The sequence below is a fragment of the Crocodylus porosus genome, unplaced genomic scaffold (genome assembly GCF_001723895.1).
Source record: "Crocodylus porosus isolate Cpor-Errol unplaced genomic scaffold, CroPor_comp1, whole genome shotgun sequence".
Taxonomy (NCBI): Eukaryota; Metazoa; Chordata; order Crocodylia; family Crocodylidae; genus Crocodylus; species Crocodylus porosus.
The window spans coordinates 15,527,348-15,547,727 of NW_017728932.1; the positions used below are offsets into that span (position 1 = coordinate 15,527,348).

General features: G+C 60.2%; 2 protein-coding genes across 2 annotated transcripts in view; one reads left to right on the plus strand and one right to left on the minus strand.

Annotated features, from left to right (window-relative positions):
* Positions 1-2: 2 nt before the first annotated feature.
* On the plus strand, positions 3-1,803 carry MRM3 (mitochondrial rRNA methyltransferase 3; the record flags this gene model as incomplete). Its single annotated transcript, XM_019545314.1, has 4 exons — positions 3-25; positions 136-386; positions 828-995; positions 1,134-1,803. Coding segments are annotated over 4 exons (1,014 nt in total), but the record flags the coding sequence as incomplete, so codon positions are not given.
* A 3,150-nt stretch (positions 1,804-4,953) lies between these two features.
* NXN (nucleoredoxin) overlaps positions 4,954-20,380 on the minus strand; it is a gene marked incomplete at its 5' end in the record, with an annotated part of 63,176 nt that continues 47,749 nt past the window's right edge. The window contains 7 exons of the mRNA XM_019545315.1: positions 4,954-6,049; positions 10,221-10,345; positions 11,658-11,837; positions 17,571-17,677; positions 18,246-18,346; positions 18,729-18,862; positions 19,597-19,714. Coding sequence (XP_019400860.1) covers positions 5,867-6,049; positions 10,221-10,345; positions 11,658-11,837; positions 17,571-17,677; positions 18,246-18,346; positions 18,729-18,862; positions 19,597-19,714 — 948 coding nt within the window. The remainder of the gene's footprint in view (positions 6,050-10,220; positions 10,346-11,657; positions 11,838-17,570; positions 17,678-18,245; positions 18,347-18,728; positions 18,863-19,596; positions 19,715-20,380) is intronic.

The window sequence follows — 20,380 nt, forward strand, 5'->3', positions numbered from 1 at the left end:
CCCGGGCCGGCGACCGCCGCCTTGGGTAAGCGGGGGGCGCGTGTTGGGTGCAGGGAGGCGGTGCCCGGTCCCGGCGCTCTGCGCGGCGTCAGCGCGGGTGTCAGAGCCGCATCTCGGGCGCTTGCTCCCCGGCAGGAGGGTGGTGGTCGTGGCCAAGTCGCAGAAGTTCCGGGAGCAGCACGGGAAGATCCTGCTGGAGGGGCACAGGCTGATCAAGGACGCGCTGGAGGCTGGCGCGGAGCTGCAGACTCTCTTCTTCAGCTCCCAGCGGATGAAGGAGCTGAAGCAGCTGCCTGAGGCGGCGCTGAAAAGAGCCAGCTTGATCAAGGTGAAGTTTGAAGACATCAAGCTGTGGTCGGACCTCGTCGCTCCGCCGGGGCTAATAGGTGAGGTACGTGGGGGAGAGACGGCAGCAGCCGTTGTGGCGGTAGCGAGGCAGGGGCAGCGGAAGCAGGATGGGGGCTGCCTCTTGCACCAGGCCGATGTCGTGGCCCGCAGAGGCGACCCAAGGAGCCGGCTCCTGGTGACACAGAGCTTGCCGCAGCGTGGGGAGCACTACCTACGCTGCGTGGGGCCACGATAACACCCCTCGGCAGCCAGGCAGAAATAGCATCCCATGTCCTGGGAATGCTGCTGCCTGTCAGGCTCCTTGGGGAAGGAAAAATTGTTCTGCCCGAGCTGCTCCTGGCACGCTCTGCCATGCCACTCTGCAAACTGCAGAAGTGGTGAAGTTGGGGTGAGCGTATCGCTGGGTGGGGCACGGCTGCGTTAAAGAAAAACAGTCGACTTCCATCTGCCCATAGGCCTCTGTCCATTTGCTTCCTCAGGAATCTTCTCCAAGCCGGACTACACCAAGATGGTTTTTCCAGCCATCCAGCTGAGGAATGCATTGCCCCTTGGCCTTATCTGCGATAACATCCGTGACCCAGGAAACCTAGGGACTATTCTGAGGTCTGCGGCAGGGGTGGGCTGCAGCAAAGTGCTGCTCACCAAAGGTAGGCCGCTCCCTAGGGAGCCACACTTACACGACTGGGGGCAGTGGGATAAGGAGATGCTTGGAGTGCCAGCTCGGTTGTCATGGCCTGCAGGCCCTGCCGACTCCTTGCCCCTTCACTTTGACTCTCTTTTTGCAGGCTGCGTGGACCCTTGGGAGCCTAAAGTGCTTCGTGCTGGCATGGGCGCTCACTTTCGTGTGCCTGTCATCACCAATCTGGAGTGGGAGTCTGTCCCTGGCAACCTGCCCCCTGATACCTGCATCCACGTGGCTGGCAACCAGGACCCAGGTGCCCAGGATGAACCAGAGCACACCTCGGGCAAGATCAGCAGCTATGGCTGGATCTCTCGTCCGTGCAGCCTGAAGGTTGGGGCTGGCAGAGGACACTTGTCTTTGGATTCTAATGGCGAGGAGGACAAGGAAGCAGAAGACTGGGACCAGAACCCAGAGCTTCTTGCACAGACCTATTGTGAGAGCTGGGCCCGGGGGCCTGTGGCAGTGGTGATCGGTGGGGAAACGCAGGGCTTGAGCCTGGAAGCACTACAGCTGGCAGAGAGCACAGGGGGCAGGAGACTTGTCATCCCAGTGGTGCATGGCATGGACAGCCTCAATTCAGCCATGGCTGCCAGCATCATCCTGTTCGAAGGCAAGAGGCAGCTGCAGCTGCAGCTGCCAGAAAGCACGAGGCAGAAGTTCCCGGCGTCAGGCTAGCGACCAAGGAGACTCCTGCACGCTTCCAGGACCCCCGGCTGTATGTTCACATGTGTGGGGTTAGCATAGAGCTAAATAAAGCCAGGGTTGGGGCATTTGCTGTTTGGTGTGCTTTGCTTGAGGGTTGAACTGAACCTGCCCAGGGCCCATCATACATTCCAACTTCCCCTCAGTGCTGGGGGAATCTACAGCCTTGGGCAGGGCATCAAGAGCTGCATGTAGCTGCCTCTGCTACCAAGGATAGACAGGGCTTGGAGACTGCAGGTGTCTGAATCTACTGCTACTCCAGTCCCCAAAGCGCTATGCAGGGTTTAACAGGGAGCTGCAAGGCACTGTCCTCAGGCTCAGGAGAAGCCCTTAGCCCCTGCCTGCTAGCTTCTCTGAGGTGGCTTGGGCCCACTGGCTGGGCAGTACCTTGTGCACCTTTCCAGGCTCTGAACCCACCCACTGCCCCAGGCACTGCTACTCCTTCAGGAGCAGAGCTGGGCTGCAGGCACCCTGGTAGGACCAGGAGGTGGCTGTGTCAAGCATGTAGCTGTGTGTTACCTTTTGATGCTATGGGCCAGGCCCATGTGGTTTCAACAGCAGTGGGGGCAGCTCTGGCTTAAGCTGGGGGTCTGAGCACAGCTGGGATATCCATAATGCAGCAGAGGTCCTTGCTATCATCACCTTCCCCTTGGCCAGTGGCAGCGTGAACCGTGTTTGGAGGCTCCCAGGGAAAGCTGTGCTAATATGAAGACTCAGCAGCTTCCAGTGAAGCTGCTGTCACTAGGTCTCTGAGGTCACAGAGCAGATACCAAGTCCACAGCTCCTTGCTTCCTGCAACAGGGCCTGGTCTTAGTCTACAACAAGCTGTTGTGACCAGCAGGGCTCGTGACTGCTCGGTTGACGGGGGTCATGCTGCAGATGCACCAGCAGCTCTCGCAGCACTTCCCTAGACTCAGGTGTTGCCTGAGCGGGCGGTGGCCAGGACACAAGGTTTCCCCTGTCACACACCATCCCGAGTCACAAACCTGCTCCATCTGCTCGCTGCAGGGCCAGCAGGAGAGGGACGGTTGTACAACTCACAGAGGGCATGTCCTTGCCATATGCCTGCTGGACACCTAGCAGTGTTCTCGCAGGCACCCTCCCGCCCCGTCCAGCCTCGGTACCTGAAGCAGGAGGTTGACTCTGGCTGGCAGAGCTGATGGGACACAACTCAAAGTTCCTCCATGACAGCAACACGGGCTCCGTAAGCGAGATCTAGCAAGGGACCAGGGCAGAGCAAAGACCCCCTCTGAGGGACCTGTGCTGTGGTGGGTTCTCTGTGCCTGGAGGGGCTGCGATCCTCCCACTGAGCCAAGCACAACTTTCCAGGAGGCTCTGAGCTCTCCTGCCGGCAGGTGGCAGCACGTCCTGACCAGAGCCTGCATGGGCAGCAAATGCTGTACAAGGAGTGCTTGGAGTGCAGGCTTCTCCTAGGGATGGGAGGGGAAACAACACAAGCCTGGAAACTGGGGAAGAGAAGTGCAGTGTGACCCCCCCTCCCCAGGGGAGAAGTCCCGGGCTCTTCCCTTATCTATCTGCAGGTCTGGTTGGGCTGGAGAAATCCCAGAGGATACTGGGAAACCTCCTTCTACACTGGCACAGGCTGTTGTACGTGGCAGGACAGCCCACAGTACCTGGGCCCCAGGTGCTCAGAGGGGAGAAGGGGCTCTAGCCTTCTGGCACCATGCTTTCCTCGTAGGTGGCCCACAACTTCTGTCCCAGCTGCAATAGTAACTGCCTAGCTCCTGTACATTAGATTCCCCACAGTGGTCAGGGCTATACCCCAACCTACTTACCAAGGGCCACCCTTTCCCCTGGCTCCTGTGCCTTGACAGTGGGGCGTAGGATCTCAGGAACTGGGGGCTTGGTACTGACCATGAGAACAGGGAGCATCAGCCGGCTCCACGCCCAGGTCCTTGGCAGGGGGAGGAGGGATTCAGCATAGCCACGCACTTCTGCTCGGAAGCAGCCTGGGAGGCTGTTGCCTTGTGCCAGGACTGGCAGCTGCAGAAGAGAGGTCAGGTCCTGGAGGCTACGCCCAGCCCTGTGCACCTGGAACCTTCGTGCCAGGGATCCTGTGCGCTTGGTCGGTGAGCTCACCCGTCTCCTGCGGCCCATCTGGATGCGCTGGATTCCTGCCCCCCAGCCCTGCCTGCAAGGCCCCTTGGAGGGGAGTCGGGTTCCTTTGTTCTAAGCCTGTCCAGAGTTTAATCGCTGCTGCCTAAACAATCTGCTAGCGATGAGGCTGCCCTAGCTCAAGCTTCCTCATCTGTCTCATCTAAATCACAAACATGCCCTGTCCCCTGCAGCCCCCCACCCTTGGTGTGGGAGCACTGACCCTATCGAGCCAGTTTCTGCCCAGCGCTGGGCCTGGGGAAACACCAGGATTTCTAACCCTGGTTTAGCCTGGTGGGAGCTGGCAGCTCAGCAGCAGCCATAGAAAGCAACCCCCTCTGCACATGTTGGGGGCAGTGAGCAGTGAACTCCACTTGGCTGCCTAGGAAGCTGGACTGCCCCAGCACCACCCAGGTAGTATAGGCCACATCCCCCAGCACGGGCAGGGCTGGACCTTTCCTATCTCTCCCGAGCTGGACCCCAGCTCTGCGGCGCTAGACTGATTATGCACCCAGGTAGGCGCTCCAGCCCGCCACAGCGAAAGTCAGCACCGAGTTACATGCCAGCTGTGAATGGCAGCTGAGGAAACGCTGCCTGAGCCATGAGGACTTGCCCCCACCCGTCACGCAGGGCTCCAAGCTCCCCTCCTCCCCTGGCAGGCTGCTGGGTGCTGGGGAGGGTCCAACCCTCCAACCTGGACTGGCAAGAGGCAGCAGGACGACACGGCCCAGCAAACACCTGCAAGGGCCCAGGTTCAGGGCACCGGTTGGTGAGCGGCAGCAGGCTTGGTGACACATGGCACTGGCTCAGGCCCCTCTCCCTGCCCTGGCTCTTACCTGGGTAAGGCAGGCAGAGCTTCCCCAGGGCAGGGACCCCTTTAGGACCCCTTTGCTCCCACCCTGCCAGGCCAGGCATGTTCAGCTCCTCCCAGTGGACTGGGATCAGGAGGAGAGCAAGCCGGCAAAGCAGGGGCTGCATACTGGGAGCTCCCTGTCTTGGCTGGGCCTCAGCGCTGTGGGACACCAGGCCAGGTGCTGCCTTCCCACCAGCTCTGCTTGTGCCCCGTCATGCGAGGACGCTGACTCCCTCACAGAGGCGCCAGACTTGGGTCGGACGTGGGTTTTATTACAAAGGGCCAATCACCATGTACAGTTTTTACAACGTCACTTTTCCGGGGGCTCAGCTGTGCTGCCCGGGTGGGGTGGGGGTCAAAGAACAGCACCATTAAGGTTGGATTTGGGACACAGCTACAAAAAATGGTTCAATCAGCTACGTACAGGGGAGGACATTTCATACCAGAGAGAGGAGGGCACAAAGGAGAGAGTGGGAGAACACGGAAGAAAAAAGGAGGTGGGAGACAAGAAGGGAGGGGTGGGAGAGGTCTGAGCAGCCCTGTGCTGTTTCTCTGCATGGCTGGGGGGAAGGTTGGGGTGGGATTCCCTCCGACTTGCATGCCTGGGAGGCAGAGAAAACAGCCTGGACACAGGAGTTCTCACCAGGAGGAGGGCAGGGGTTGCAGCGTCCCGGCCACCGCCACACGTGCCAAGGATGTCAGCGCTTGGCCTGCGACACGGCCGGAGCCAGGAGGATGGCTGGGGGTGGGGACATTTCCTTATTGCTTCTTCGGAACAGTCTGTGTGGGGCAGGGCGGGAGACGGGGAGGAGAGGAGGAGGTATCAGAGGCCTGAGAACCCCGTCCACTGCCAGATGCCTATGCTGGGAAGAACACCATGCAAAGAAGATCTGCCTGCTAGCTAGTGCCAGATACAGAGTACAGGGACAGTAACAGTTCTGGCCGGGCTACAAGAGAATATATCACCATGAAGCACGAGCGAAGCCTCCGAACGCCGGTGACTCCCTGCTGAAAGTGCATCTCGAGGAGTTTGCTCAGGAGAAGGGTTCACTGCAGAAAACAAGGCACCACAAGGAGGTTGGATACTGGGCTGCACGCAAGGGTGCTGGGAGGTCCCGCGAGCGGAGGGGAGAGCCCTGCTTTAAACAAGGTCCGCGGGTGCCCGCCTAGATGGGCTCGGGCTTGAGCTTGTCCGCTAGAAAGTCGCTCACAAAGGCTTCCACAATCTCGGGCGTGATCTCCTCGACGTCCATCACGTACTTGGCTCTGGCCGACATGTCCAGGATGGTGAGCAGGGGGGCCGCCTCCGGCAGGTTGGTGTAATCCCGCAGGGAGTCGGTCATGTCGTCCTGGAAGCCAGTGAGACAGAAGCTCCGTCAAGGAGGGGAGCAGCAAACGCACGGCCCTGTCACCGCTACCAGGGAGGGCTCAACACGACTGGGTGAAGACGGGATTGCTGGCCGGGCCCCCGCCCCCAGGGCCTGGCTTCCTACTAAGACCCCACCGCAGGATTCAGGCGGCTGAATCTGTCAGCAGAGACAGATGGAAAGGGGGGGCGGGGGTTGAATGGCTCCCTTGGTGCTCTGCAGCCTGGGGGAAGAGGAGGGGCAGAGGCCAAGGCTGGGGCTGCAGGCACAGAGCAAGGTTCACCGGGCTTTGTTTCCCCCTGCCCCCAGGACCTGTTGTGGGACAATGGGGACAACGAAGGGAGCTGAGAGCCAGCGACTGCCATGCAGGCCAGGATGAAAGCTGGGGTCGCGAGGGGAGAAGGCGCCTCTCCTCTTGGGAGCACCTGCCCTCCCCCCACCCCCTGCGGCAGGGCACGTCTCAGGGCCATTGTCCGAGCTCCCCCAGCGGCGCCTGCCAGCTGTGCCGCAGGTACGAGCACAGCCTGTCGCTCCGCTTCTCCGCCAGGCCTCCTCCGTCTTGCTACAGCCAGCAAGACCGAGTCTGGGCAGGCCAGGAGCCACGGCCAGCCAGCCCACAGGGGCAGAACTGGGAGGTGAGACTGGCCAGGTCTGACTAGCGAAGGGCTGCCCCAAAGTACCCCATTAAGCTGCTGCTGCCTCCCCTGTCTCCATCAACCCAGAGCCCTGCAGTTACAAGGCAGAGCCAGAAACCTCCTGGCTCCAAGGTCTATTCACCCTCCTGCCATCGATTCTCTGTGCAACCGTGGGCTCGGCTCTTTGTCTCAGAGCTGCCTCCTCCATCACCCAGGACAGCCTGGAGCTGGGCTAGCGCCTGCCCTCTCCCAGGGAGCCCTGGCGGAGCTGAAATATGCCACTCCCAGTGGCAGAAGAGAACAAAGCCAGTGCTGCCAGAGCAGGGGAATCTGGGCTTCCTCCCCACTTCCCCCAGGCGAAGACGTGAGCATTGTCTGCAAGCGACATGCTGCCCAAGAGCCGCGATGGCCAGGACCCAGTGGGCACAGAGCCAGGGAGACGGCAGAAAGAGAGCAGCAGACTCAGCCAAGCCTTCGCCGCCCACCACCTCCCAGATGCCAAGGTGTCCGCAGGCCGTGTGGGAAACGAGGGAGCAGCACCGTGGCGTGTGGCTCTGGCCGTCAGGCAGCCGCACTGTGACCTCCGGCTGGGTCCACCACCGAGACATGGGGGGCGAGCAGCTGTGGCAGACGGGGGGCAGCCCAGGAAGGCCTGGACATCCCAAGAACACGCCTGCGAGTGGATCTGGGAACAGCAGGGCCCTGTTCCCACACACAGGGGCTGCAAGGAGCCCAGCCAGCCGGCCGCTTGGCGGGAAAGCGGGGCAGAGGGGCTTGCACGCAAAGAAATCAGAGCCCTGTGGAAAGGGAGGGACGGGGGGAATGCACTAATCTGTGACTGCCAGAGCTGCTGAACTGAACAGACATGGCCAGGCTGGGTCGCTCCTTGCTCCTGGCTCCAACTGCAGCGCTCCATTCTCCCTGCCCCGGCGTTCCCGGGCGAGCCCAGCGCGCAACCGCCCTGGGGCGTCACCCCGGAGACTGCCAGCGCTTCGTGTGAGCGTTTCTAACCTGCGCGTCCCTGCAGCCGGAGTCCGGGGCCTCCGCCCTGCGCCCCGCCGGACTGTCGCAAAACCGCTGTGGTCTCTTCGTAAATGCAAATCAGCCTCGAAGGCGCCGGGGGGGGGGCGAGGGTGGTGCCAGCAGCCCAGGGCCACGGTCAGGCGGTATTGTGAGCCGTGGCCCCAGGGCTAAGCAAGGCCGCCGGAAACATGGGGACGGCCGTGGAGCTGGCGGCCGCGGCTATTGAGCCAGCGATGAATGGGACATTCAGGATGCTCCCCCATTCTCTACGGCGGCTGCCACACGGCCAGCCGGAGCGAAATGAATGAGCTGCAGTGTTTCAGCTACAGCCAGCCAGCAAGAGGGCCGGGGAGGAGGACCCTGGGCAGGCTCCGGGGGAGGGGGCGAGAGCGCAGCTCCCTTCTGCAACCGGCCTGGCCGACAAGGGGCTCATTCAGAGACTCGGGGCCGAGGCCGGGGTGGCCTGGGAGCGTGTTAGCGAGCGGAGAGCGCCGGGCATGCGCGCGGCGGACTGCAGTGCGCACACCCGAGGGGGAGGGGGGCTGCAGCACCGCGCAGTGCGGGGAAGCACGGGCTGATGCATGCAGCAATGGAGCTGGTGAGCATAGACGCATCCCTCGACCCACTGAAAGGCATCTTGGCCTCCCAGGCCTGCACCGATGGGGCAGAGGGAAGTGTAAGGCCCTGGTGAACGTGTCACCTGTGTGGGCTCCGGAAGGTCTGAAGCTTCCCCGCACGCCCCAAGGGTCACTTGAAGCAGGCAGGCAGCTCTCAGCGCCTTCTCCTGCGCTCTGCAGCTTCCGCCACTCCTACAATCAACCCGTCATCACAGCCCCAGCCCGTGGGACGGGCCCCGTCTCCCTCTCGCACACAGGAGACGAGAGGCCCCGCGGGCGGGAGTACTGCACGGACGGTCACGCAGCAAGGGAGCAGCATGGCCCAGGACAGAGACCCAGGCCGGGAGCGGAGGCTTGCTCCCGGCCTGCTTTCATTCCCAGAGCTATTCCAACTACAGAGGCCGCCTACGGGCAGGGGAGCCAAGGGAAACCCCCCGCGGCCCCAAAGCTTCAGAGCTGTAGTGGCATGGCTTCCCACCCCTGGAACAAAGCCTGCCTGGAGACGGTTTCTTTCTGCAGCTCTCAACGGCAGGATTCATGACCTCTGCCACCAGTATGCCTGGCCCATGCCACAGAGCACGCAACTGCCAGGGGCTGTGAACCCCCGGACAGCGAGGGCACGGCCGGACCCCCCTCCTGTCCCTGCTGCTTGAGGGGAAAAGGCAACATTCCCCTCGAGGGCCCTAGCACCGCATTCGCCCTCCTCCCCCGGCTGCGGGACCCCCCCAGTGCCGCTCAGACAGAAGCTGTCGCCTCCATGCTGGCCGCAGAGACGCATCCATCACCGGCTGTCAGCTCTGCTCAGCAGTGCCAGATGACGCTCTTGCAGGAATGCCTCTGGGCAGAGGCCACGCAGCAAGGCTTTTTGCTCAAGTAAAGTGGCGTTCCTGCAGAAATGGGCACGCAGGGCTCCGTGCGACACAGGGCCCTGCCAGCGGCTCCAGTGCGGAGCTGCACCTCATCCTGTCCCCACTCCCTGCACACACAGTTTGGCTGTGGCAGTGGCAGGGGCAGAGGAGAAAGAGATTAACAGGCACCTTTCAGATCCCTCTCCGCAAGCATATCCGCAGAGCAGGGCAGCTGGGAGGGGGCACACTCAGCAGGACCCACCTCGGGGAATGGGCAGACAAACAGGCCAGAGAGGAAAAGGAGGAGACTCCTTCCAGATCAGCTGCATCGCATGAACCGCATCATGTCTGCTCCTGTTCCACGGTAAGCGCTGGCTAAACAGGGGCAACTGGCTCCTGGATGAAACGGGGCTTGCGTACGGGTCTCAGCCACCGTTTGCCACAGACAAGGAGCAGCTCCGCAGAGCAGCTGACCCGCGGACAAGCTACCTCCGTCCCCTTTAACCCAGCGTAACTTGCTCTTGTTCAGAGCCTTCTGGTTTAACGCACCGTCCCTGGCGGAGGGCGTTCGCAAAGGGGACATCTTACCTCCCCATCAAGATGCTGGCTCAGGTCTTGGGATCTGAGCCCTCGGCACCAGCTGTGCCCTTCCGCTTGTCACAGCGGGGGCTAATTAGAGCAAGTGCACAGAGCCTTGTTCTCTCAGCCCAGCGAGGGGCACAGCACGTGGAGCAGGCTGCAGGCAGGGGAGGTCCTGCTCTGTCCCAGCCAGGCCCCCCCACCCCCGTCCCCAGACACACAGAGCCCGCAGCAGGGCTCCGGCTTTGTCTGCTGTATTCTCCAGCCTGCCAGGAAGCTTCTGGGGTTGGCTCTGGGGGGATCTCTGTGCAAAAGACAGGCCCCAGGCTGGGGAGATCCCATTCCCAACCTCTTGGTTTCCGACGCAAGAGCTCCAGGCCTGCGTGCCACCAGGTCACAGCTGCCACGCACAAAGCCGAAGGAGCAGTGCTGTCCCCCGATCCCCGCTCACCTCGCCTGCCACGAAGAACAGCAGTGGCGCCTCCTCGTCTTTGGCTTTGTACTTAGCAATGATCTTCTCAGCGATGGGCTGGATCAGCTGCTTGGCCGCCTCGGACTCACCGTCATCCTCCGAATCTGCAGGGCACGGGTGCCAGGAGACAAAAGGACAGTAAGATGGTGGTCAGGATGTGAGAAGGACACAAGGTGACCAGAGCTGAGCAGGGCTTTCACGTAAGACGAGGAAATCGATTCTCTCAGCAAAGCAGCTCCCCAAATACTCCAGCCTCTTCACTCCCTCAAATGCCACCACGAAAGCCCAGGAAGTAACAGGCCGGAGGCAGCTGGCCGCCTGCTGAGAAGCACCTGGATGTTGCGAGGACCAAAGGAGGCGCCCAGGCGAGGCGGCACCACCCATGCTCCCTCCACCTCCGAACAGCAGCTCTGCTGCTCCCCTGCCTGGCAGCCAAGGTGGCAGCGGGGACGCGAAGGCAGCTCTGATACGGGGGAGGTACAGGAGAGACAGGCAGGAACATCAGTCGAACACCACCCGCAACCGAAGCTCAGTGCTTGGCTGGGAAGGAAAGGAGCCGTCCCTGAGCGGCGCTGAGATGGTTCTACGTGGGGGAACCTCTGGGTTCAGGAAATAACTGGAACAGTACCCTCCTTCCACCCGGGCCCGCAGGCTGCGGCCCCCCCACAACGCTGTCCTGGGAGCAGCAGCCCACAGACCCCAGGTGACGCACGCCATGTTCCTGGCTCTGCCCGTGCACACGGGAAGGGGCGGGCACGTGGAGCAGGAGGGGTTACACTGCGATTGTTTGTGCGTTGTCTATACTGCCGCTCGGCCCCCTGCACTGGGTGCTCCCCTCCCCACACGCCTCGAGGGGCAGGCGCACATCCTCCGTGACCCATCAGTAACCCACACTTGGCTAAAGCAGTGGGTGCAGCCTCAACCCTGTGCTCTCCAGAAGGCAGATCCCAAACCCTTTCCTCCAGCTAGCAGCTTGGAGGGCTTGCACTGCTTCAGGGCATCTGACCCCAGGACCACAGACCCACGCGGAGTCCATGCTATCCACCAGCCTGCAAAGGGGTGTTTCCCATTTCGTCAGGCCAAGGGACCTGCAGGGAGAGATCTGGGGGGTTTCCAGGCTGACTCAGTCCCAGTTTCCTGCTGTGATGGCACCCATCAGAGCAATGCAAGGTCGTGGGGCAGGGGGAAAGCTGTCTCATTGCAGCTTCGGGATTTACACAGCCTAGTGGGAGAGACGGGATGCTGCTCCCACCATCCTGGGACATGCTACTGTCCCCTGTAAGAATGGAGCCAGTGAGTTGCACTGCACCAAAGCAGCTCCCCAGTGCCACCACTCGCCCCCGCTCCCCCCGAGAAAGCCTCCTGCACCACCCCTCCCTGCCCAGGCTCTGCTCCACAAGCAAGAGGGCTCCATACCGACAAAGAGGACGAGGCAGGGGCCCTCGTTCAGCTGCACGGCGTTGGAGTCGGTCAGCTCCAGCACGGGCTTGGGGTGCCACGGGAACTCCCGGCATTCCATGTCATTCAGCACCTCCACACGCCCCTGCCGCGTGATCACCTCGCCTTTAGGGTCCAGGACGATGAGGGTTGGGATGCCTGCGGCAGAGGAAAGGCAGAGGCATGCTCAGTCGCAGCAACAGCCCCCGGCTTGCTCTGCTGAGATGAACCTGCCCCACAGGGACTCCTTTGCACAGGCTAACCCAGTCTGTCCAGTCTCCCAAAAGTCCCCTCCCCTGCTTTTCTATAACACCAGCCACACCAGTGGCCGAGCCAGCTTCAGTCCGCGGGGAAGCAGGTGCAGTGGCAGGATGTTTGGGGGACCAGGACACTCGTATGGGTAGGCCAGACACGGATCTCTCTTCATGGCGCAGTTAGCAGTATGGAGCCTGACTTTCACAGGCCAAATTCACCTTGGCATCAAAAATGAGACAAAAAGTGCCAAAGGGCTCCAATCCCATCCAGTGTAGATGGGCAGCTGGTGGAGTTGGTGCCGTGACAGCTATCCAGCCACGGACAAGGATGTTCCACCACCAGGGAAATTCCTGGTCCAAAGGCATCCGCGAGGCTGACCCAGCTGCTTCTCCCCTCCCAGCTCCACATTCATTAAAGCCAACTCCAGTCCACACCCAAGGCGCGTTCTTGCCACCAACAAGGCTGACAAGCGGCCGCATGACAACAGGACACTGTCCAGACCCCGGTGCGTGTTCCCCACCTCGATCCCTGCTCTCCGTCTCCCAGCACTGCAAAGCCAGATGCAAGGCAAATTACTGAAGCCTGCTGGAGTCAGGCCTTCCTAGCTTGCTAGTTCACAGCGTGCGCTTCTGACGCAGGAAACAAAACCGCGCTGGAATGCAAGGGAGCTAGAGGAAGAGAGAGAGCTGCTGGCAAGGCATAGCCTGCAGGTGTACATGGAGCTTGGGAAGCCGGTTCCCTAACCTCCCATGGCCTCTTGTGACCACTCCAGCGCACCTTTGAGAGCGACTGAAAACCAGGACCAGCCGCAGCTACAAGGTGTCTGTCACGGAGGCATCCCAGCTCGACCAAGCTCCACTGCCTGGAAGGGAGCAATGTCAGCATACACCAGCTTGGGGCCCACTGGCCTTGCTGGAGCCCTGCTGGTTCCTGCCCTGGGGGGCTCTGACTCTCCGTACCACCACCACTCAGGCAGGACAGGTTCCCTGCAGCCCTCTTTGCCCCAAGTCTCAGATCCAGCCAGCGAGATGCTTTCTGGAGAAGGAACGGGACTGAAGTAGGGCTGAGTGGGCGCAAGCATGCCGGCATCCCCCACGACGTGAGCTCTGCTTGGTGTTGGAGGGCAGCTAATAAACTTCTGCGAAGCTGGAGAAACTGCTACTGCAGGCTGCTCCGCTCCCCTCAACAGCTGGGAACGTGGAGCAGAGGGGCAGGGGCAGGGGCTGGGGCACAACTGCTGCAGTGGAAGTGCGAGGCTTCAGCAGCGGAGCCGTTCAGGAGGAGAGGGCAGCTTGCAGCACAACCGGAGCCGCCAGCAGCTGGGGCTCAGGGCGCCAGAGTCGGGGAAGGTCTCCGCTTGGGAAGCCTGTGGAAGGCAGAGCCCTACAAGTCAGGTACGGAGGAGGCCCGGCTGTCCCAGTCAACGGCGTCTGCATCGCGCGGGGCCAAGGGGGAGCCAGCGAGAGCAGGAACGTCAGGATCTGGGATCTTACTAGGCACCAACAGTCACCGTCGGAGGGGAGACGGAAGCAGCCGTCACCGGGGAAGAGACATCGAGAAGACCGGGAAGAACAGGGCAACGAAACACCCGCGGCTGCCGGAAGACAGGTCACCTGTCCAACACCGGTGTCGGCTCTGCCACCTGGCTCTCCTCGCTCCCCCTCCCAGGTATTTGCTAGGCAGCACCTTGCTCTCCCCCCGCGGGAGAAGGGGCAGGCACCGGCGGCTCGCACGCTCCCACCCGCACTGCAGCTGTTCCCAGGCAGGAGTCACCGGGAGGCCACAAGTTACAGACTCAGCAGAGAGACTTTGTGGGCAGTGGAGAAGGCCTCGCCGCTGCCTGACCGAGGCACTGCAGGCCCATGCGCGGGGACAGGAGTTGCTCAATCCTGAGCGTTTCCCTATGAAACACATGGACATTTGTCTGCTCCACGTTTGCCGGCAAGTCCCAGTGAGCGACTGCATTCCCCTCATTCCAGCCCCAGCCGGGCAGCTCTGCATTCCTCCGTAAAAACAGCACGTTCACCTCATACGACGGCTGCGCCAAGAAAATCAGGCTGACCACAGAAGGGCACATTCATCACCCAATGGCATCTGGGATCATGCCGGAGGGACAGGCAGGAAACTCCAGCGGAGCTGGAAAGGCACCTCAGGCCTGGCCCTGTGAGCAGCACTGTACCCCCTGCCCTCCCAGCAGTCCAGGGGAGCAGCGGGTGTGCTGCGAAGGGAGCAACATCCCTCCTCGCCTCACCTCCGCCTTCAGCCTCCTCCAGATCTGCACAGCCCACGGTCCAGGCGTGATGCTGGAGCCGGAGGAGACCTGGTTATAGCCCTGCCACATTGCTGTGTGTCCTTTGGGCAAGTCACTTCATCTCATCCCCAACAAGCTCCACAGCTCTCCCCCTAGCCAGGCTGCCCAGAGAAGGCCCAGGGCTGACTGGGTCTTGTAGACAACCCGGGTGTCAGGCTCAGCACATTCAGACCTCACTGGATTTGCAGGTGAGTTCAGGCTGCAACACACCAATGAGCTGAGATCTCGGTATCAAGCAGCACCTGGAAGGCCCGTGTGGACACCCCAAGAGGGTGATAACCAGGCGGCTCCTGCTCGCACGCTGCCAGGGAGTCAGCTGCACACGGGGAGGCTGGACGCTGCCTTCACGACTCCCAGCCCGACACTGGCTCCAGGCACAGCTCACGCCTCACCTGGACACCATGGCCCCCCGCCAGACAAACACCACCAAGCTGCACAGCTGGATGTGCTGGGGAGTGGCTGAAGCAAATGCACCAGCACAGGCACCTCCAAGCACCCTCCTGTCCCTGGGGAGACGTACCCAGGGCTCAGAACCAGCCTCTCCACCCTGTGCGGGGCAGTGCCTCCCCCCTCCAGCACTGCCCCCTCCCTCCCTCCTCTCAAAATCACAAGCTCTCACTGCTTCTCCCCACTGGTACAAAGGGAAAGAGCCTTTTGTTGCCCTGCTCGCAACGCAGCTATTTTCACTTGGGCCTTCCCTACCCCCCGGGATGCTTGGAGGGACAATGCGTGAAGCCAGGGCGGGGATGTGGCGAGGAGAGGCAGCGCCTCGCTTTCCGAAGGGCTGTAATTTAACGCTGCCCAGCAGAACCTGACACGCCACGGTCTTGCAGCTCCCTGGGTAATCACATCCCATCTGCAAGGGAGATAGGCTTGCAGGATCTAGGGCAGCAGCAAGCTGTAAAGCAAGCCCCCTGCACACCTGCTAGCTTGTATTTTATAGCCCTCTGAGTCACTCTCACTCACACACACAGAGACCTAAGCACCTAGATGCGTCTTTTAGCTCTCTCCACTCAAATCAGTGATGAGAGTCATTTCTGACACTTCCCGGGTCCAAGGCAGAGCTGGCCTGCCATCTTCTGTAGGCAGGAACAGTAGGACAAGCAGCCCCCGGCGGCAAGCGTGGGACAGAAGCTTAGATGAAGAAGGGGGGGGACCTGGACTCAGTCCAACTGTCATGCTCCAGGAAAGGGGGTGCAGTCCCTCCGCCTTCCCGGCTGACCAGCATTTCATCAAAGCGCAGTGGGAGAGAACGGGATCTCTCTGCATAAAACCGAATGGGACCCCGGCTGGATTCGCAGGCAGAACTCAGCCCCTGCTCCTGGCTCTGCCGGAGTAGTGAGCCCAGAAAGGCATATCCAGGAGGGCTAGGGAACAGCAGGCAGAAGAGGGGACTGAAGTCACGAAGCCAGAAATGAGAGAACACATCTCTTCAGACCAGCGGGGCTGGATCTTCTGGCCATTTCATCTGGGTGGGTACGGTGCGCCCCACCGCTTCCGCGCTGGCTGCGAGTGGACGCGTTCAGGTAAACCCAAATAAAGCCCGAGGTGGCTCTGTTTGTATTTACATTTTTTGCCGGCTTTCTTGAATGCCACCGGGAGCCGACAGGAGACCGAAACAACAAGAGACCTGATCCTCTTGCAGCTTTTCCACTAGGCAGGAACTGAAAGAGTTGGAGAAGACAAGCCCTTGCGTTGTTACAGCCCTGTAAACGGCCCCCGAGGCCCTCGAAAGGCCTGCGAGAACACACGCCAACGCTGTCCCTCACAATCCCGGTGTTTGCACTTGCTCAGAACAGGCCACGTGCAGATTTGCTCTCCTCAGACAGAGGCGCAAGGCAGGGCTGCTAGACATCTCAGGGCTCTACACAGTTATACTTGAGAAGCCAATGACCCCAGAGAGCAGACATGGGGCTCTGACCAGGACGTGGGGCAGGATGATAAAACTGCCTCATTTGCAGAACAGGTTTCTGCACACCAGTGTTCGACGAGGAGGATCGTAGTGGCACAGCCCTCCGGAGCCCTCTCACGAGCAGTGAGGAGAAAATGGAGGAGACACAGAGGTAACAATGAGCAGGAAGCAGTGGCTCAGCAAGGATGTCAGAGAGAGGGCAACTGCAACCACGGAGAACAGAGAAATCTGGGGAAGAAAGAGCCGCACCACTTACCTCTTACTAAGCGCCAGGCACGGTCCTGGAGACATAACGCATGGCTAAAGGGGTCTGCCTTGGGTGCGTACACACAGCTCCCAGGGGGCACAAGAGGTTTATTGTGACCCTGTGCTGCTGCGTGGGTGCAACAAGGCCCTAACGTACTTGAGAGTCAGGCCAGGCACCCTGGGCTCCCCGAGCACAGGGAGGTGAGGAGTCACATCACTAGAGCAAGCCAGGGAGCCGTGTCCTTCCCTGGGCCCTCCTTGCTCCAGGGCCTTCTGCAAGAGGCTAAGAGGAAGGCTTGGGGCAGAGGGGACCAGAGGGTCTTGTCAAACCGTGACCTGAGCTTTGCTTTAGGGCCATCAGGGAAACGTCTACATTTGCCTTTGCTCCACGGCATCCTGTGACTGGCCCTGGCAGCCCTGTGCCCTCGCTGGCATTTTCCTTTTCCCTGTTCTTGCAAGTTGTCATTACCCTACGTCCCTTCAGATAGACATCTATCTCTTGCCCACACCAGTTGCTCCTTTTCATCTCCCCAGTTCTGTAATCACAGGGAGAAAACATGAGTAAGCACAGAAACTTCTTGCCTGCCAGTGGCCGCATTTATCGTGCCCCTCGACACGTCCAGCAGGCCACAGCTCGATGCTGCCCTTTGATGTAAATCGCTGTGGTAACCAAACAGCACTGGAAGCCGCCCGGAGCACGTACGGCGAGGGGAGCGTGCTGGGAGCCTGCACGGTCCCCCGAGCAGCCAAAGCCTGCAGAATCCTGGATCCAACGCACCCGGAAAGACGGAAGCAAAGTCCTGGGCTACATAGCACATGCACACACGTTTGGCTAAACCATGTCCCTAACAAAAACCAGATGCCACTGCCCTCGAGTCCTGTGAGAACGCCAGCCCGAGCTGGCAGCACGTCCAACAGCAAAAAAAGAGCAGCGTTTGAACCTCCATGAAAAGCAAAATGGATTTGATCGACAATGAGGTATGAAGCATCCCAGCTCCAAAGGCCTCCATGTTTCCAAGAAGAACGAGCCCATTTACTTGCAGGCTGTAGGAGCGTTAGCTGGAGAAGAGCCGTGCAACAGCTCAGCCTACAGCATCGCACTGTGCTTTGCTGTTTTCTTTAAAGGAGAGCAGAGATTTTACTCCCCGAAGCGGTGGGACCGCCATACCTTGGATGCCATACAGCCGATTGAGGCGCGATCTTCGGGCTTCATCGGAGTAGGGGACGGCCAGCCAGGGCATCTCGCTGAAGTACTGCTTGAAAGAGTCCTCTGACCTGGCAAAGGAACATGGCAAAGCAGGGGTCACACCAAAGTCTCCCCCTTTTGGGCACCTAATCTTTTTCCCATGTAACGCTTCACCTGGGAGAGACGCAAGTTGCCCCAAGCACACGCCTCGCTCTTCCCTCGGAAGCGGACCCCGTCACCAGAGGAAACAGGCCCCTCCACCTGGGAGAGCACCTTGCTCCCATCCATGCAATGCCTGTGCCGCTCCCAGAGAAGAAAGGGGGGGACTTGCAGCAGGTTTCACCCACAAGGTGCCTGCTACAGGACTTGGAGTCCAACAGGCTGCAGCTTTGGGACCTTCCCCTGATGCTTGTGTTTCTTCTTCCACAGAAGTAAACAGACAGAGGGTGAAGCCTGATGGCTCCTGCCCTGCCCCCTCAGTCATCCCCACGATGCACATTGTGCTGCCAGTCTGATCTGCGCCTCCTGCCCCCCCAGCGCAGCCAACCCCAGCACTCTTCACCACAACCAGCCCCGACTGCAAACAGGCGGGACAGAGATGCACCTTACAGACTAACCCATCAGAGCTGTACAAGCTGATTGCAAGAGACTGGTTACCTGTCTGCGCTAACGAAGACTATCTCGAATTTCTGACCCGCCTCCTTGATTTTCCGGTAAGACTCCACCAGGACCCTGGTGAGGCTTCGACAGGGCGGGCACTGGGGAAAGAAGCAACACAGCAATGGGAACAAGAGGGACGCAGCTCGTCACAGTCAAGGAGCCTCACCTGTTCCTAGGCTTCCCCCCCTGAGCCGGCACACGGTGCAAGCAATTCACAGGTCCTGCCTTTCCTTGAGACCACTTTGCGAGCTGGGCCTGCCGGCCAGGGCGGACAGAGTCCACATCTCCCTAGTGCAGGCCCCCAGCCCCTGGGAAGCCAAAGCTGACTCCCCAGACACCTATGGAAGTGGACACAAGCAGGAGCATTGCTTCTACAGGGGACAAATCCCTAGCAATCGAGACTGAGACCATGCACAAAGCTGAAGCCTGCCCCAAACGTGTCTCACTGCTCTGTACAATGGAGAGGGGTCAGGTACTCACCCAGTGTGCTGAGAAATAGACCCCAACGTGAGAGCCCTCCAGGGTGGCGCTATCCACTGACTGGCCATTGTTTCTGAGCAGAGGCCCCGCCACGACTTCGCTGAAGGGCTTTGGCCCCCAGGGGAATTCCAGACCTAAGGGAATCGGGGACCAGCATGGGGAGAGGGCAGAAAACAGTCAGATGCAGGTCTAGCATTGAAAACACCCAAGGACTTTCCCAAGAAAAGCATCCGGCCCTCCTCCAGCTTCTAACGGGGGCAATCACATCACAAGTGATTTCTGAATCCATCGGCAGTGAGGTCTTTCCACATAATGTTCGCCGCGCCCGAGATGCAGGACACGGCCCTCCGGGAGAGGAGAGGCCAGCGGAAAGGCTTGCTCTGAATGGAAAGACGCCCCCACAAGAAGCCTGTTAGAGATAAATCAGGTCTGCCCCAAAATTCAGGGAGTCAAGTGTGCCCAGGGGGCGTCCTCAGGGAGCTCTGCCCTCAGGCTGCAGCCATCCTGGGCTGCCTATCCATTCTGCTTCCCGAGTTTACACTGACAGAGAAGCAGTCGGGGCAGCCCACACTGTTCATGCCCGTCTCAGTCCCTCCACCGGTGAAGCACTTTGGCGTTTCATTTTATGTAACTCTGTCCTCACTGGTATTTGGGAAGAGAAGTCGTGTTTCTTTCAAACAAAGAAACCCAAAGCTCTCTCTCACAGGAAGAACGCTGGGGATTTCATGCTGGGAATAACATGGCATTTGCATTTGCTAGGTCTCACCACCCCCTTGCTTTTTTTGCTTCAAGGCATCCAATGGAGCAAGAGCCAAAATACAAGCCGACTCTTGGCCGGTGCTCTGCTGCGCTGCACTCCACGTCTTACCTTCTGGGTCATCTCGGATTACCAAGAGGCCATTTCTGCACACAACCTTCCCGGTGGCGGCATCTATAAATATCAGCGAGGGAATGTTGGAGACTCTGTATTTGTTCCACAGTTTTAGCTGTAAAAGAGACAGGAGAGGGGACAAAAAAACCAGGAGTCACTAAGCTGCTCGCACAAATGCTTTGAGCAGCAGCACATTCAGGCTGAGGACCCAAGCTCGAGGCAGGAGCTACAGCTCGCACCTATAATCCCCGAGGGAGACCGAGGCACACAAGCCGCGCGCTACCTGCACCACGTGGCGGGTGCACGGGTCTAGAAGCGTACTTGGCTTCCTACCCAGCCCTGCCACGGACTTTGTACGAGACCTTGGGCAAGCTGCATGGCTCTCAGTGCTTCTCTTTCCCTGCGTGTGAAGAAGGGATAATATTTATCCACCTCTCCACTGTTTTGAGACTTCTGGGCAGACAGCACAGCCAACGCAATCAACCACCACTGCTCTGAAGGAGTCCGCGAGGCTGACCCAGCTGCTTCTCCCCTCCCAGCTCCACATTCATTAAAGCCAACTCCAGTCCACACCCAAGGCGCGTTCTTGCCGCCAACAAGGCTGACAAGCGGCCGCATGACAACAGGACACTGTCCAGACCCCGGTGCGTGTTCCCCACCTCGATCCCTGCTCTCCGTCTCCCAGCACTGCAAAGCCAGATGCAAGGCAAATTACTGAAGCCTGCTGGAGTCAGGCCTTCCTAGCTTGCTAGTTCACAGCGTGCGCTTCTGACGCAGGAAA